General features: G+C 44.9%; 1 protein-coding gene and 1 non-coding gene across 2 annotated transcripts in view; one reads left to right on the forward strand and one right to left on the reverse strand.

Moving 5' to 3' along the window:
* hmcn1 (hemicentin 1) overlaps nt 1-17,478 on the reverse strand; it is a 77,295-nt gene that overhangs the window by 16,118 nt on the left and 43,699 nt on the right. Inside the window, exons 33-75 of the mRNA XM_053430487.1 lie at nt 16,633-16,741; nt 16,377-16,546; nt 15,989-16,143; nt 15,610-15,733; nt 15,357-15,458; nt 14,500-14,676; nt 14,058-14,209; nt 13,787-13,910; nt 11,576-11,751; nt 11,303-11,399; nt 10,980-11,102; nt 10,745-10,900; nt 10,324-10,599; nt 10,044-10,211; nt 9,172-9,285; nt 8,636-8,722; nt 8,350-8,541; nt 8,066-8,239; nt 7,866-7,979; nt 7,624-7,769; nt 6,963-7,113; nt 6,534-6,731; nt 6,332-6,445; nt 6,055-6,242; nt 5,478-5,574; nt 5,191-5,352; nt 4,977-5,090; nt 4,672-4,874; nt 4,074-4,155; nt 3,854-3,985; nt 3,575-3,724; nt 3,260-3,419; nt 3,048-3,166; nt 2,764-2,947; nt 2,333-2,430; nt 1,967-2,245; nt 1,683-1,879; nt 1,406-1,487; nt 1,078-1,214; nt 846-987; nt 578-722; nt 369-496; nt 122-278 (exon numbers count right to left, since the gene is read on the reverse strand). Coding sequence (XP_053286462.1) covers nt 122-278; nt 369-496; nt 578-722; nt 846-987; nt 1,078-1,214; nt 1,406-1,487; nt 1,683-1,879; nt 1,967-2,245; nt 2,333-2,430; nt 2,764-2,947; nt 3,048-3,166; nt 3,260-3,419; nt 3,575-3,724; nt 3,854-3,985; nt 4,074-4,155; nt 4,672-4,874; nt 4,977-5,090; nt 5,191-5,352; nt 5,478-5,574; nt 6,055-6,242; nt 6,332-6,445; nt 6,534-6,731; nt 6,963-7,113; nt 7,624-7,769; nt 7,866-7,979; nt 8,066-8,239; nt 8,350-8,541; nt 8,636-8,722; nt 9,172-9,285; nt 10,044-10,211; nt 10,324-10,599; nt 10,745-10,900; nt 10,980-11,102; nt 11,303-11,399; nt 11,576-11,751; nt 13,787-13,910; nt 14,058-14,209; nt 14,500-14,676; nt 15,357-15,458; nt 15,610-15,733; nt 15,989-16,143; nt 16,377-16,546; nt 16,633-16,741 — 6,355 coding nt within the window. The remainder of the gene's footprint in view (nt 1-121; nt 279-368; nt 497-577; nt 723-845; nt 988-1,077; nt 1,215-1,405; nt 1,488-1,682; nt 1,880-1,966; nt 2,246-2,332; nt 2,431-2,763; nt 2,948-3,047; nt 3,167-3,259; nt 3,420-3,574; nt 3,725-3,853; nt 3,986-4,073; nt 4,156-4,671; nt 4,875-4,976; nt 5,091-5,190; nt 5,353-5,477; nt 5,575-6,054; nt 6,243-6,331; nt 6,446-6,533; nt 6,732-6,962; nt 7,114-7,623; nt 7,770-7,865; nt 7,980-8,065; nt 8,240-8,349; nt 8,542-8,635; nt 8,723-9,171; nt 9,286-10,043; nt 10,212-10,323; nt 10,600-10,744; nt 10,901-10,979; nt 11,103-11,302; nt 11,400-11,575; nt 11,752-13,786; nt 13,911-14,057; nt 14,210-14,499; nt 14,677-15,356; nt 15,459-15,609; nt 15,734-15,988; nt 16,144-16,376; nt 16,547-16,632; nt 16,742-17,478) is intronic.
* On the forward strand, nt 17,028-17,109 carry trnas-aga (transfer RNA serine (anticodon AGA)). Its single transcript has one exon. It is a non-coding gene; the product is annotated as a tRNA-Ser (tRNA).

Consider the following 17,478-nt stretch of genomic DNA (forward strand, 5'->3'; position numbering starts at 1 on the left):
AATCAAATAATAATTATGAAATGATTAGAAACTTAAGGATTTGTTTTTTCTGTGCAGCCTTGAGTTTGAGTTTTTTAAGATCTTGGATGAGGAAGCAGAGAGGGAGAAAACCTGGATCAACCTGTACATATTCTGGTTCTGGTCGGTGTTCATGGCTCGACCATTCTTCGTCCAGCTGACCGTGGGTTTGGGGATGCCGCTGGCCTCACAGGACAGGGTGGTCTGCACGTTGACTGTGACCGTGACGTTGGTGCGCCCGTCAGCGATGGAAGGAGGCACTGAAACAAGGAAACAACAGAATCACTGGGTGACTGCTGTATTTGTGGCTGATGGAGACAATATTCAAAAGCAGATATTCCACAACCAACCATAAACTTGAAGGTCCACTCTCTTGCGTTGCGTCCCGGCCGGATTTGTGGCCATACACAGGTAGCGCCCTGTGTCGGTCACCTGAGCGGAGTGGATGTGCAATGACCCATCCCTCGAAAACGTGTACCTGCACACAAGTTAATACAAACTTTGAGGGAAATCCAAAAATAGAAAAGGGGAATTGACACTGTGGGACACTTGGCTTTACCTGGGGTTGTTTCCTGCCAATATGGCCCCATGTTTCCTCCAGGTCACACGAGGAGGCGGGACTCCACTGACGATACACTCAAGCACCGCCGGCTTGGTGATGTGTACTGACACTGTCTGGGGGCCTTCCTTGATAGTTGGAGCCACTGAGGAAACAGGTGACAAGTTGATATGCACATTAATTTGTGATCAATACATCCCTAGAACTACTTAAGGGAGAATTACAAAAGCTAGCACTGTAGGAAATGAACTAAAAGCTGTGGCTGTACCATTGACAGCCAGGTTAAACTGCCTCGTGGTCTTGCCAGCGACGTTACTCGCCACACAGGTGTACTGAGCTCTGTCGCTCAGCTCAGCCATGTTGATCTGCAAGTAGCGGCCACTGGACAGGATACGCACTCGGGCAGAGGCCTACACAGAAAACACAAAGAGTTATTGAGTGAATAAACTTGAGGGAAGTGGCTCATTTTACAGAGAGTTGTTTGTTTGTGTATTTCTGACCTGCAGGGGTTGGCCATCCTTGAGCCAGGTCAGAGTCGGAGGTGGAACGGCATCAGATTTGCACTCGAGGGTCACCTGTCTGTTCTGCAGCACTGACGTGTTCTGGGGCGTGCTCTCCCCCGCGATGTTCGGGGGGACTGTCACAGAAAAAACATGGATCTTATAGACAGGTGTAATTTAAAATATCTTATTTTTCACACATTTTCTGATAAAACAGAGAAATGCATTAATTAAAATCTATAAAAACTATTCATCTTCCTTTTCTGTACATGTAATATATGAAAATGATCCTTAAGCATTGATTCTTTTAAAACATTATGTTACCCACCGTGCACTCGAACCTGGAACTCCTTGTCATCATCTCCTGCTGGACTGTTGGCTAAGCAGCTGTATCTGCCGGTGTCCTCCAACTAAGCACAAGTGTAAAAAGTGTGTAAGTGCAATGGAAAGAGACACAAATGAATTATTTTACCACATGTACTGTAAGGTAAGTCTAATGTGTCACAGAAAAGTTATTAAATTAACTAATTAATAGGATTTTATTGTAATAAAAGGATTGACGTGACGAGTGCAGTTGTCGTGATCCAGCACTGGTGGTGACTGACCTGTGCCGAGGCCACACGGAGAACTTCTCCCCCCCGCAGGAGGCGCAGACTGTCTGTCTGTGGGAGCGGGCGGCCGTCCTTCAGCCAGGTGAGGGAGGGCGTGGGGATCCCTGAGGCCTCACACTGGAGCTCCAGCACGTTGTTCACCACCACAGAGACTTCTGATGGAACACCGGAGCCCTTGATCTGCGGAGGGTCTGAACAAACGGAACCAGAACATCATGAGCCATTAAGGAGAAGCATTAGCAGAAAGACAACATGCTACATCTGCTCTTTCAACTCACCCAGCACTTTCAGGTTGAAGTGGCGGCTCGCCTGACCAGCCGTGTTGTTAGCCACACACGTGTAGCGTCCCGTGTGGCCGACCTGGGCCTGGACGATCTGCACACTGGTTTTCAGGTTGAGGAACGTGAGTTGGTCGTCAGTGGTCAGAGTCGCTCCGTCTTTGATCCAGGTCACGGTGGGGGTCGGGGTCCCGTCAGCGACACACAGCAGAGAAGCCATATTCCCTCGGACCACGGTCACGTCCTCGGTGCTGCCTGCTCCGTCCAGACCGGGGGGGACTGCGCAGAGTCGTGGAAAGATGCGTTAGGTTCATTCTGTTGATTTATTCCTATGACTTTACAAGCAAGTCCTATTTTCATACCCACCATACACCTGGAGGCTGTAGTGTCTGTTGTCCACTCCTGCTCTGTTTGAGGCAACGCAGGTGTAGGTGCCACCATCAGACACTTGGGTTCGTGTGATCCTGACAGACACAAAATGGTTCAACAGATTATAAATCCTGATACATATCAACTCTCACAAGTTAGTACAAATAATTAGACTACTCATCTGCTTTCAATCGATTTTTGTACCAATTTGTCATCTATGAATAATTTTTTGGGGCTTATAATGTGAATAAAACATGAAAACATTTACTTGTTTTTACAGACATGAGAGACAAACATCTCAAGTTATTTTCTAATCATTTAAAAAAAAGTTTGGACCAAAATTCCCCACAAATGAGAAACATGGGAAGTTGTTCTGAATGCAGCAGCCTGTGTTCCAGCCTCCTCCTGAGCCCTGACCACTGACCTACCGGAGCACCTGTCCAGCAGAGAGGAGCCGGATGTGGGAGGACACCGGCAGGGGGAGACCGTTCCTCAGCCAGTTGAGCTGTGGGGGGGGGGAGCCCGCGGCCACACACTCGATGTTGACAGAACTGTCCAGAACTGTGGTCAGCTCCTCGACCTCGTGACTGTTACCGTCGATCACAGGAGGCACTGAAAGAGAGAGAGAGAGAGAACGTGTCTGTCTCATCATGAAGTGACAGGTTAAACTAGTGCATTGGAAAAATAATAGTTGGATTTGAAATAAACCCACCATATACGTTTAGATTGAATATCCTGTCCTCCTCTCCTGCAGGGTTAGTGGCCACACACGTGTACTTCCCACTGTCGGTGTTGTGAGCTCCGGTCACAGTGAGTGTGCTGCTGTCCGCACTGATCCCCAACACACATACATTCACATCAACTATTTCTCATTTACGTCTTTTTTTTTTAATTCTTTTTTTCTGGTGGAAGGCTCTACTGTACCTGAGACCTTTGCTCGCTTCATTGCTGATGACTTCTCCATCCTTCAACCACTGGATGGTGGGCGGGGGGGTTCCCTGCACTCGACAGACCAGCTGGATGCTTTCATTGAGCAGAACTCCCATCTCGCTGGGCAGCTCTGATCCAGAGATGCTGGGAGGGACTGAGAGATAAGCACAAGTGTTAGCAGGAGCCGGGTGGATGGGAGATGCAGCTGAATTGGATCTGAGGGATTTAACAACTCTGAAGACACATTCTTGTGAAGTTACGTTTGAGAATGTGATGTAGAAGAATTCTCTGAGTGCATTGAGACTTCACCTAGTACAGTGAGGTGGTAGGTCTTGCGTGCGTTACCCTCCACGTTAGAGGCCAAACACGTGTATGTGCCACCGTCAGAGAGCTGGGACCGGGCAATCTGAAGCTTGCTGCCCCCGGAGAAGATGTGCATCTCCAGAGACTCGGAATTCTCTACGGAAACATGAAGTTCATATGTTGGGTATTAGTGGACAAAGATAGTCATAAATCACCTTTCCCAGGAGGACATCAGATCATCAGATGATAAAACTGTTTAACATCGTTGTGATAATACAGACATACCTATGGGTCGTCCATTCTTCATCCAGGTGAGGCTGGGAGGAGGGATACCAGTAGCATCACAGGAGAACGTGACTGGGTTGCTGATGGTTTCCAACACATTCTCCTCCACCGGGCCGTCGATACTGGGAGGTACTTCAGAGAGAAACAAATCCCCTCTTTAATATTATTAAAAGGGTTAAACACTTTTGTAAACGTGTGTTTTAAATCTAGAATAAGTTACCATAAATATTCAAGTGGAAGTTCTTGTCCACCTGACCAGCAACATTGGTGGCCTTGCACACATATTGTCCAGTATCAGACACCTGGAGGACAGAGGAGACGCAGGAGGCAGATGAAAGAATAAGAAAAAGAGAGTTTAACAATATGAACTAAAATAGAGGAGATTGCATGGAGACGAGTCATTTAATTAGTTTTACAGAATTGACCACACTGTTGATGCTGAGGTTGTGTGACTCTGTTGAACAGAGCAGACATCAACAGTCTCTCTAGGTGTTCCTGACTTATTGAGGTCACAATGATATGATGTGCCTGTGACCTTTGACCTTTGAGATATTATGTTCAAGTTGCAAAAAAACATCATGAGGCCACCGTGACCTTGATCTTTGACCTTCAATCACCAATATCAAACCTGATCCTCTTTGAGTCCAACTGAATGTTTGCACCACACATAAAGAAATTCCCTCTTGGCTTTGTTTTACAAAAATGGGACGGACGTGTGGATGGAAAGAAAACAAAATGCCTCCAGCTGCTACCTGTCACCGGCGTCGAGGCGTATTAAAAACAATGAGCAGAAAACATGGCGTCCCCTCACGTCTCACCTCTGAGCCTTTGATCTGCAGCATCTGCCCCTCGGCCAGGATGCGCAGGTTGGCCGACTCCGTCACCGCCCGGCCGTTCTTGTACCAGGTGATGGTGGGAGGAGGCACGGCGTTGGACTCACACTCCAGGGTGACAGATTTCCCCACAAGCATGTTCACCACCACAGGAGAGTCCCCGTTGCTGTCGCGGATACTGGGAGGAACTGGGAGGAGGAGGAGAGAGGAAAATATTCACTGTTGGGTTATTTGAGGTAAAACTAGAGGCTGATCATGAAGTCGGGCACTCGGTGTGGATGAATACTGACCGAACACAGTGAGATAGATGTGCTTGTAAGCCTCTCCTGCTGCGTTCATGGCCACACAGCTGTACTTTCCTGATTCAGATACTTTTGCTTTCAGAATCTGCAGCATACGACCACCTGGGGACACACACAGACACACACACGTTAAGAATCAACTGACTCAACTGTTATTTTAAATGGGATCTTGTGGTTGTAGATTATTCCGAGCTCCCAGTACCTGGCATGATGAGTGCATTGGTGTTGCCTTGAATGGGGCCCCTGTCATTCAGCCAGCTCAGTGTGGGAGGTGGGAAACCAGTAGCTTCACAAGAGAGAGACACAAAGTTGTTCACCACCACCGTCACGTTCTCAGGACTCAGGCCGATAATGGTGGGAGGCACTGAGAGGAAAAAAGAACAAACTTTCAGAGTAGCAAACAGACATTTTACAGATATCCTTAAAGAGCAGAAAAAGAGTTAATCTTTGCAAATTGAATGAAGCATTCAGAAAGTCCATGTGACTCACCGTGAACATTGAGGTTAAAGGACTTTTCTGCACTTCCAGCCACATTATCAGCCACACACACGTATCGTCCTGTGTCTGATACCTGAACAGCAAACACCTGAAAGATAGAGAATACTGAGTAAGAAAACACATCCACTGTGCGTGAGGTGTATCTAAGAGTTAGAGCAACTCTCAATTTAACCTTTAAATAACAGCTTCATAATTAGTTTGATTGTTCACTGACGTTCATCTCGAATATTCAGTGAAGAAACTTTCAAAATATGAAGAATTGTAAATAGAGTTTGGTTGATTTTTTAGAGCAAACAACATAATTTATCAAGTGTGGCTGCAGGGGGCGCTGCTGCTCAGTAAAAGTTAACAACACCTTCGCAAACTCACAGTTAAAAAATACTAACATCAGCATTGATTTGTCCACATTACTGATATTTCTGCTTCCTTGTTAATTATAACCTAATACTTCAGATATTATTTCATATGCAACTAAAAGTGTCAGAAGTTTCTGTGTAATTACTAAATTCTACAGTTTTTATAAAATGAATTACCAAACAGCTTATTGACTGTGCTTCCTGGTCGTTACCTGAAGTGTCCTCCCATTGGATAAGATCCTGTGTGAACTATCAGAGCTGATTTGCTGGTTGTCCTTAAACCAGGTGATCTTGGGGGCGGGGTTTCCATCCACGTAGCACTCCAGTTGGGTGGTTTTGTTGATGAGGACCGTGACCTCATCGGGCAAGTCGCTGTCTGCTCCACGTATGGTCGGAGGCACTGGTGCATCATACAAATACAACATGAGCGATAATGAATTAAACTAGAACTCTGAAAGACCTACTGATACTTTGAGTACTTTTACTCACATAATACTCTAACATCGTACTGGATGGAGTCTTCTCCTGCTTCGTTCACAGCCACACACGTGTATCTGCCTGTGTCTTCCGCCTGGGCCCTGGGAATCTGTAACACTCGGCCGCCTGAGAGAAAAACAGTCAAATCAAAGCATGAACTCTTCCTCTCTCTCTCGTTCCCTCGCTTTCTTCCTGTTTACTTCCTGTGTCTCACCTGGCAGGATCAGAACCTTCTCCCCCGAGGTCAGCAGGTGTCCATCTTTGTACCAGGTCAGAGTGGGAGGAGGGACAGCGTTGGTCTCACAGTACAGAGACATGGGATTGTTGAGTATCACATCCCGAACGTCCCCTCCGAAGCCCGGGGGAGACGTGGTGTCACCGACTCCACCGGGCCGGTTGAAATTAGGTGGAACTGAAAAAGAGGAAAGACATTCAAACCCTTCTTTTTGGACATTTCATTCCATAGTTTGGTTGGAAACACGCTTCAGTGCATGGTTCTGCATTTATCAACAAACTATAAAAATCAGTGGTTTTCTTTTACTATTTTAAAAAGGACAAATAAAAACACAGGGACACTCGTTTAGCCCATGAAATGCACAAAGAGTCTCAGTTAACACATTTTGCATCAGTCAACCCAGTTCACCTTGTATATTTACATCAAAGTCCTTCTCATCCTCTCCTGCGATGTTAGTGGCCACGCAGGTGTAGCGCCCGGTGTCCGACACCTGAGCGTGTTTGATCTGAACAATACGACCGTTGGCTGTAATGGACACATGCTGGTCCGGCCGCAAGATCTGAAGACGAAGAAGAGGCATTAAGGAAGAGAATCAATATGCCGTATAAATAGGGTTGCCAAACTCGGGAATATTCGAAGGGAATTAACGGGAATATAAGGGAATATACGGGAATTAACGGGAATAAACTGGAAATGTTGTGGGTAATTTATACTAACTGTATTTACCTTGTCATATAAAGACATAAATATAAACATTTTGCTTTGTCATAGGCTGATTTGAGACCTGAGGAAACTTTGGGCACTTGAGTATATGCTTCTGCATCTTTGTGTCATTCTTGACATAGGTCTTTGCACAGTATTTGCAAATGTACACAGCCTTTCCTTCAACATTGGCTGGGGTGAAATGTCTCCACACATGACATGAGAAATTTACCGGAAATTGTCCGACCCTTTGCAACCCTACGTATATATACTTCCTTTATTTGTATGATATAATATGTCCTATATGTCCTGAATTCATTTCAGAATAGTGGAGAGGCTCCATGGACACAGGAGGCAGAATATCTACCTGTCCGTCCTTGTACCACTGCAGTGCTGGAGCAGGGAAGGCCTCAGCTGCACACTCCAGGGTCAACGTGCTGTTGACCTTGATCTTGACCTCTTTGGGGGTCAGTCCTTCCCCTGGGATATCGTTTTTGTTGATCTGTGGGGGAACTGGAAAGAAAACAGTAAACAGTTATAAATAAAGTAACAAAAACGAATATCATCAGTTCTCATTACTAAGTAAAGGATTCTCTCAGGTCATCTCACCATAGACTTTGACCTCATAGTGCTTCAGCGTCTCTCCAGCCTCATTAGTAGCCACACAGGTATATCTCCCAGCATCCTCTTCTTTAGCATTAAGAATCTGCAGAGTTCGCCCACCTGTGAATGTACGAGCAATGAATGACAAACACCAAATAGGACAAGCTATTCCATTTTATTCTACTCTCTTCATTGTGATCTCAAACCTGGAAGCACTCGAACATTGCGACTGGACTCGAACAGCGTGCCGTCTTTGAGCCAGGTGATGAGGGCGGCTGGGTAGGACTGGACCTCACACACGAGGGAGGTGGGGCTGCTCAAAGTCACCGTCACCTCCTCCGTGGAACCATCAGGACGCAACCCGGCAATGGTGGGAGAAACTGACGGGAGTACAACCAGTCAAATTAAGAACGTAGCTGTCATCCATCTCAAATAATCAGATTGATTCATGACATGTTTCCAAATGGATTTTAAAGAGTCGTCTTTGTACCCAGGACATTGAGGTGGAAATGGCGGCTTCGATCTCCTGCGCTGTTCGATGCCAGGCAGCTGTACCTGCCGGTGTCTGACACTTGAGCCCCGGAGATTTGGAGGAAACGACCGTGAGATGAAACTTGGTGGCGTCCGTCAGGCACCAGAGTCTGTCCGTCCTTCAGCCATTTGATCTCTGGAACAGGATTACCTGCAAAATCATCAACGGAGGTTAACACAACAGAGACATACAGATTATCTGTAATTACATGAGTCTCTTTATATATAGAGTGTACGTCACTTACCTGATGCCTCACAGGTGAGAGTGATGTTGTGCTTCTCCTTCACTTTTGTGTCCACCACACTTCCCTCGTTCACGATGCTCGGTGGAACTGTTGAATCAGACTACAAGTCAATTAAATTGTTCTCTCTCTCTCGGTTCATCACGTCCCTTCAGGTCGATGTTAAAGCAACACTAAGTAACTTTTACCGAACAACAGCGCCCTCTGCAGCCGTATGTTTAAAATTCTTGATGATTAAAAAGTTTCCTGGCTGGATATTGAGGATTAATGCTGATTTTGAAAGACTTCTAGTTCAGGTTGATGAGGGGGAATGAAAGAAGAATCATTCTCTCTATTCAAAGTCAGTGATTCATCGAACTCATTCTGAAGCTGCAATTTTAAGGTTTAACAATATACTCAGTGTTTCTTTAAATGAAATTGAAAGGACCTAAATATAAACAACTTACCGCTAGAGAGATTTGTATATGTACATTGACTTTAATTTTCAAACAGCATCAAGCCTTCAAAGTTAAAGTGAAACATTTAGGATTTCTCTTTACCAAGTATGTCGATGTCAAAGTTCTTCCTCTCCTCCCCGGCACTGTTGGACACGATGCAGGTGTATCTCCCAGCATCCTCCACTGCAGCATGCATGAGACGCAGGCTTCGTCCCCCTAGAGGAGAAACAATCCAAATGTGATCATCAATCTCCCGTCACCGTGGAATGTGCTCACGGTCAACGTCCACAAAAACCTGACCCTTTTCTCAAAAAGAAAAACATCCAGATGATGTGTCAACATCAGTTTAAACTCGTCGAGAGGAAATCGCCTTTCTCTGAAAACCAGGATCAGTGAGGAAGAAGAATTTGGACGTTCAAGCTCACAGCTGTTAAAACATCTGCAAACCAGTTTGATGAGATTCAAAATGAAACGTGTTTGTGGAAACCTTGAACAGCGTGTTTTAATCAGACTGATAAACTTTGACTCGTGGAACTTATTTGATTTTCCATCATTCCCCATTGTCATAAGCTCAGTTACAAAACGGAGATAAGTCAAAAAGCAAACGCAACAACTTGGCAGAGTGAGGCGTGTATTTCTGCACATGCAATTTAAGTAGTGAGCTAAAGTTCAGGGGCCACGGTTTAGTTTGGAAGCTCCTAATGTATCTTGTCAAACATCGAAAAACACAATTCAGAGAAATTGCTCCTGTTTGTCTTCTCTCACAGATCTGCCTGAGCTCGGCCCCACGAGCAATGATCCCATTCCATCTAATTACAGCTGATGTGTTGCATCTGCCTGCGTCTTTGACACCGAGCCGGGAGCTGAACAGTTCCAGTTACTGCTTCAGTGTGTTTCTTCAAATTTAAGAAAGGATTTCCTAGATCTTTGAAGAAAACCTCCACATTATCAGAGGGAGTCGAGTGGGAACTCACCTGAAAGGATGCGCACTGAGCTGGAGGCTTTGATCGGCCGACCGTCCTTCAGCCAGGAAATGGCAGGGAGAGGGATCCCAGTGGCCTCGCAGCTCAGAGCGACTGGGTTCTTCACAACCACTGTCACATTCTCTGGGAACTGCACCTGACCGATTATACTTGGTGGGACTGAAAAAAAAGGAGAGAGAATAAGAAAAAAGGACAAAAAGGGAAATCTAACGTTTCTACATGGACTGAAGGTGTACTCTAATGATTCAAATAAAAACGTGATGATTCATACCATGAACACTGATGTCATACTTGCTGTCAGCCTGCCCAGCCACATTCACAGCGATGCAGGTGTAGCGTCCCGTGTCCGACACCTTAGCATCTTTAATCTGCAGCAGCCGTCCTTCATTCAGGACCTTCGCCCCATGCTGGCCTGTGATAGGCCGCCCGTCTTTCAGCCACGTGACTGCTGGTCGTGGCACGCCCTCCGCGGCACATTGCAAAGTCACATCCCCTCCCTTTGTCACGGTGACATCATCGCTGTCACCGGGTTTGATGGCTGGGCGGACTGAAGGGGGGAAAGCGGGTGAGTTGGGGCATATGCTTCTTTCAACAGATTCTAAAAGTGTCAATGGTACCACGTTATTTCAAATTGTATTTGTACTTTTAACTCCAGTGCTGCATAAACTCTATGCCTGTATACCTATACATACCATAAACCTGCAGACTGTACTCCTTGGACGTGGTGCCGGCTGCACTGGAGGCCGTGCAGGTGTAGGAGGCTGCGTCCGTCCTCTCAGCACTGGAGATGTGCAGCTGACGACCTCCGGACAAAACTCTGAGCCGCTGATCTGACTTGAGCTCAGAACCTGGAACCAAGACGAGACTGGTCATCTGAAGTGTTTCTATTCATCCGAACACACAAACACAAACAAACACAAAACGTACCATCTTTCCTCCAGGTGAGACTCGGAGGTGGGATGCCGCTGGACTCACACACCAGAGTGATGAGACTTCCTTCAACCACAGTGAGATGAGACACCTCCTCTGAGCCGCGGATACTGGGAGAAACTGTAATAACAGGACGACACCAAAGGGAGGCGCACACATCTCAGTCAAACATAGAGTTGGGCTTAAACTGAAAAACACATTTACACTAATTCACATCTTCTTTCAAATAAGAAAAAGTGAAATGACCAGGAACAGATGAAGGGCTTCTGGATCATCTATTTATCTTTTGTGAAAATCAAGAACCATCTTTGCAAACTCACCCCAAACATTGAGGTTATAGTTCTTCTCTGTCTTTCCAGCCACATTGGTGGCTTCACAGGTATACCTGCCTGAATCCTGCACCTGGGCACTATCCACCTGACAAACAGATTCATACACAAATCAAGAGGTTTATTAACAACACACAACTGTATATTCAATTTTAAAATAGGAGGAACCACAAAAATTACACTGATGAAAGAACTTGAGGCTGGGTCAACACCCACACTCACACTTCAATCTACCACTTTATAATCCTCTAACTCTGACGGTACCTTGAGCAAACTTCCATCCGACAAAACCGTCAGTCCAGCTTTCCTGAACAGCGGGCGGCCATCTTTGCGCCAGGAGAGAGTCGGTGGAGGGATGGCGTCGCTCTGGCACTGCAGCTCCACCGGACGCCCGAGCATCACCGTGGCATTCACCTCCTCGCCCTTGATGTTCGGTGGCACTGTGGCAGACATGGAGACATGGAGACATGGAGACAGGCTACTGACAGAGTTTCCATGACAGATTATTAGAACCTGACCAGGTTGGATTTTTGGGAGTCAAACATATCAGAATCTGATATGTAGGCTGATACGTATTAAAACATTTAAACGATTCCTCAGGTGTCATTATCAAACCCTTGTGACAAAGTAATGTAATTGAGGGCTGATGTTTTAATTCTTTAACCACAAACTGAAAATAAATCAATAATTATCAATAAAACACAAATAAAACCAAATGTGCGGAGCGTGAAGAAGAAAATAAACTTCTTTTGATGTAAAAAAGTAAATGCACATCTTTTCATTTACTCATAGTCAGAAACTCAAATACAAATACCAATACCAAAGACTCATGTCGGCCACTTCTTGCTCTGCAGATTCTATCCTCTTACATTCATTCTCTTCTTAGATGCTCTTTGACATTAATTGACTTGGTGACTTGGCTCACTAAGCCCCTCTAAATGCTGCACACTCTTCATATTACCTCATAAGTGAAAAGAATAATTGCTTCCTGAGATGCTAAGTCGGTGTCATCTGGTGCTCTTTAAGCACTAATTCTATCTGGGGCTATGACAGCAACGTTAAACCATTTCAACATTTGTTTGTGGTGCTAACAATCAGAGTGGCGTCTTTTCCAAGAAGTCCATGAAACCCAACCTCTGGGGAAATTGCTAACATGCATAGAGATGCATAATGACTCAGGAGCGTAGAACATCCCATCAGAATGGGTTTTCTCCCCTGTGAAGAAGCCATGTATCATCACAGCTAAACATGAGGGTTACTGACACTGCTTAACTAGATTTTCCAGAAATTCAGTGAGCGGTGGATATGATTTGCTTTTGGCCCTCAGCTTCTCTGGAACTGAAACACACAGCTCTAAACCAAATAGAAGCAAAGCAAGAGAAAATGTGAACTCACTACATGGACGTCTTTACCCTGAGTCAGACCTATCTGAACTCCTTAAATATGATATGTACCTAATATAATATAACCACTTCGGATTAATCTGGTCTGGTTTAGAGAATAACAGCCAGCTAATTTCCTCTGCATTATAGCTACTGGACCAACAGAGCACAAGTCATTGGGGACGGACTGAAACAGGCCCTCAGCTCAGGATCTGGCCAGACACAGGAAGCTGCTGGAGAGTGGTAGCAATTACCTCAACAAAACTGCCTTTATTTCTCTGGACAAGCTCCTTTTGATGTCTCTGAGGAACTGCACGTCATGGAGATGTTTGTATTCTGCTTACTGCTGCGTATATGTAAACTACTTCCTCAGCGACATTAGCTTTAACTTGTATAACAAGTGACTTGCCATCAAGCTCAGCTCTGTGCAGGAGCCTGACAAGGTTTATTGAAATGCTAAACTCAGTCAAATCACACTTCCTCTGCGCGCACGTGTTTTGCTCAAGGCCTGTTTCTTCTTTTTTTTTCAGTCTTTTAATCTTTCCTGCTGGATCTGGTGATCTGTTGACAGACACACTACAGTTGGCAATAACCAGTCGTCAGTAAAACAAGAAGTGGAACAAGGAAAAAACAGTAAACAGGAAGGTTTTGTCCTGAGGAGAGGATCCAGTGTTTGCCAAGACGCTGTAAATCCAGAGGTTTTACTGCCTTCAAGTTCATTTCGAAGCTTTCATCAGATATTTTTAACCATTTTTTATCCTATTTACCACATTGTCATATTGTAGTGCAGCATTTTATTTAAATTGTGGTTCACAATGATGATGAAATATATATTTCCACATTGAATTTAAACTCTGTAAACTAATTCTGTTTTTCATACAACTCCCATTGCTGTGGTAAAACATTGATGATACTACTGCAGTGTGACGCAACATTACCAAAAACAGGTGACTAAGTTTGTTTAAAATCCACAGATTAACCCTAATATATAAATTACTAGGAGTGACTATTAACTATTTAGCTGCATTTACACGTATGTTATATATGTACAGCAAATTAAATGTATGAAACAGCTACTGACAAATGTACTCACCATAAACACGTAAGTCGTACTCTCTGCTTTGCTCTCCTCCAGCATTGACGGCCACACATGTGTATCTGCCTGTATCACTGACCTGTGCACTGCTCAGTGACAGGACTCTGCCACCAGACAGCACCTAGGAGGGAGACAGACACTGATCAGAGACCAGCTGACAGCAAAGACTTACATACAAACAATACAAACCAATGCTATTGTTTGCATGGCACAAAACATATCTTAGAGCTTCATTCAAACATGAATTGCTTAATTATTTTGTGGGTACCTGTATGCCGTGTGATACGCTTGCCACAGGGCTGCCATCTTTGAGCCATGTGAGGCTGGGCACAGGAACACCAGTGGCCTCACACTGCAGCCTGGCAGCTTCATTCACCACTACCGTCACTGTACCACCCCGGCTGGAGATCACCGGAGGAACTGCAGAGAACAAAACAGAAGGAAGTGGTCATAAATAAATGTAGAATATTATAGGAATCTATGGGATCTGTAGGAAGCATGTCCGGTGAAAAAGCAGAGGACCGAGGTAGCTTCCATGAGGGACACCAGATGGTTATATTTCCCTGACAGAGTGAAGAGAGTGGAACCAATCCAAAACAGTCCGAGAAAGGTTGAGGCAGTTGTCATGGCTCAATAACAATAATTGTATTATTGGATAAGCACAGACCTTTTGATAAAAGTATAAAAGAACAACAGAGAGAGTCACCCACCAAACACCTGCAGGTTGTGTAATATCTCAGCAACTCCAGCCAGGTTGACCGCTACACATCTGTATGTCCCAGCATCAGACAGCTGAGCCCGTTCAATCTCCAGCAGCTGACCACGCTTCAGCATGGTCACCCCAGCGGCAGAGGTCAGAGGTCGACCGTCTTTGTACCAAGTGATAGCTGAAGCACAGAAGAAACAGTATTTGAAAGTGCATTACATAAAAAAAACATGGAAACGACATTAATTATAGATAAACATTAGCTAATGAAGTAATGGTTAGTGGGTAGTTACTGCACAAACACAAAACAATGACTCAATAAAAAGCAACAGGGTATTTAAGAGCAGATGTTAGATGTTGACGTTTGTGGCAGAAATGTGTTGCATATAAAAACAAAAGTTGCTTCAATATGTTTCATGATCAAAAAAGGAAGTAAACCAAAGCCAGGTGACCCTCAAGGTCGGGAGAGGTTCTGACACAGAAGCAGAAAGCACACAGATGTATTTTGACCAATTAGATCATTCAGTGATTCATCAAACAAAGACAATTCATTACTAAATGCAGAAACATCCCCAAGAAAAAAAGTGCTATTGTTTACTGGGAATGCTGCTTACTGGTTATCTGCACTCTACTTGGACACAGTTGTGCATCCAACTGGAAAGAAAGAAAGGCAGTGGGAGGGAAGTGGAGTTGCCTGCAGGGAGTCATCTGAGATCAATTTTCCGCTCTTCTGCTAATGGTTAAAGATAAGGAAAGAAGGAGAAGTGCCAAGTCCAAGTGAGCGGTCAGGGGGAACTACGCCCTGCGGCCTGGGAGCGAGCGCAGCGGGATGGAGGGGGGGGGGGGGGGGGGCTGTCTTACCAGGTAATGGGCTGCCTGTGGCCTTGCACTCGAGCTCAGTGGGGAAGCCTGACACGATGGTTTGGTTGATGATCTCACCAGAGTAAGGGATCGAGGGAGCCTCTGAAGGACGCACACAGTAACACACACAGGAAGAACAAGTTGTTAGATGATGTTCTAGTGTCTCCACCTAGTCACAGAGTAACAGGAGTGAAGATGTGTGACGTGACAGAGTCTGGGAGACGAGGGAGTTCTGTGTTTATCTTCACGTTACCATGAACACTGAGCCGAATGTGCTGTTGGGCTTCACCAGCTGCATTGGTGGCCAGGCAGGTGTATCTCCCAGAATCCTCCAGTCTCGCCTCTGTGACCTTCAGTATCCTGCCTGCAGACTCAAGCTGTGACACACACACACACACACAAGCACACAAAAAGGATGAGTAAAGTTTATAATACATGTCAGTGTCTCTGGAAGACAACTTTTTCCTGTGTCTCAAGGTTACAGCTGGAAAATATAACTTTTTTTGTCAACATGCAACCAATCATTGGTCCGTGCTGAAACCATAAGCAATTCTTTTTCAATTTATGATGAAACTGAAAACAGCGTTTGTCAGAGGACAGGTTCACATAAATAAAAATTTTAAAAAAGCAACCTTTAGGTGTTCTTGTGTTGTGTCGACAGGCCGTCCATCTTTAATCCAGGTAATGCTTGGAGGAGGGATGCCACTGGAGATGCACTCCAGACTGACGGGCTTGTGGAGAACCACTGAACGTTCTGCAGGTCCAGTAGTGCGGATGGATGGAGGAACTGGAGAGCAGAAGATTATAGATTTATTTCCTTACAACCACTAAACAACAGCTAATTAGGAAGATTGAAATTACATAGAGGCAGAGATTAGTATTTACCCAAATTGGGATTGTCCTTGTGCGTTGCGTTTGAAGCATAAATCACATTTATCACGATAAGAACACGTGCAAAACTATTGAGATTATTTATCATTTGTTGCCAGAAACTGATTCAAAAGATTGAAATGTTTTTACCGTGAACGACCACATTGAAGTCCCGCTCATGTTCCCCTGCTGCATTCGTGGCCACACACTGAAAACGAGCTGTGTCCGAGACCTGAGCTCGGGACACGATCAGCCGCCGGCCGCTGGTAGCCACCCGCAGGCCTTCCCTCTGTCTTACTGGTTTCCCGTCCTTATACCACCTGGAAAGTTGAGAATTTTTTATGCTGAATCTGTGTTTTCATTCACGTGTGTTTATCTCTGTGTTTGCATGAGATGTGGATCTTACGTGATGACGGGTGGAGGCGTTCCTGTGGCTTCACACTCCAGCTCCAAAGGGCTGTTGAGTATCACCGTGCTGTCTGTCACGTCATCAGCTCCGTCCAGGAAGGGAGGAACTGGGAGAGAGAATATTTAAAAAAAAGTTAAGATTCTGTGAAAACCACAATAAATGCATGTTCAATTCTAAAATAGATTGTATTAGATTATAACACACAAACCATGTCAGAATAAACCATGGGCTATTTATCAATGTTTTGTTGTATTAAGACGAAAGGAGAGATAAAAATCCTCTGCAAGGCCACAGTGAAGTGGCACGTGTTGCTTTCCCATGTGGAATGCAACACGTGGTTTTTGCGCAACCGCCCTCAGTGGAAAAACTCAGTATCAGCTCAGGTTACACAAGTTGTCGTGGCCGAGTGGTTAAGGCGATGGACTAGAAATCCATTGGGGTCTCCCCGCGCAGGTTCGAATCCTGCCGACAACGGTTCAATGTTTTCTTAACTGTCACAGGAGTCGTTAAAGCATAAATCACACATGACAGTCTGCGGTGAAAGGTTGTTAGGCCTCTCACAGAAATGAAAGCACTGCAGATGGTGACACAACTCACCCTGCTACACAAACACTCTGAGCCTTTAAATATAGCACAGAAACACTATGATGAAAAAATTTGCGGTAGAAGTGCATACAAGACAATTTTAAATAAAATCTTTTATATTAACAAGTACCACTTTTAACTTGGAACCCTCTTTAGCATGCTTATCAGGATGGTTTCTGATTTATGTTATAAGAATAATAAGCTGGGCCTAGCAATGTTTAACATATGTCCTGCCTCTCAGCACCTATAAAACACTGG

This window comes from Pleuronectes platessa, chromosome 9 (assembly GCF_947347685.1).
Source record: "Pleuronectes platessa chromosome 9, fPlePla1.1, whole genome shotgun sequence".
Taxonomy (NCBI): domain Eukaryota; kingdom Metazoa; phylum Chordata; class Actinopteri; order Pleuronectiformes; family Pleuronectidae; genus Pleuronectes; species Pleuronectes platessa.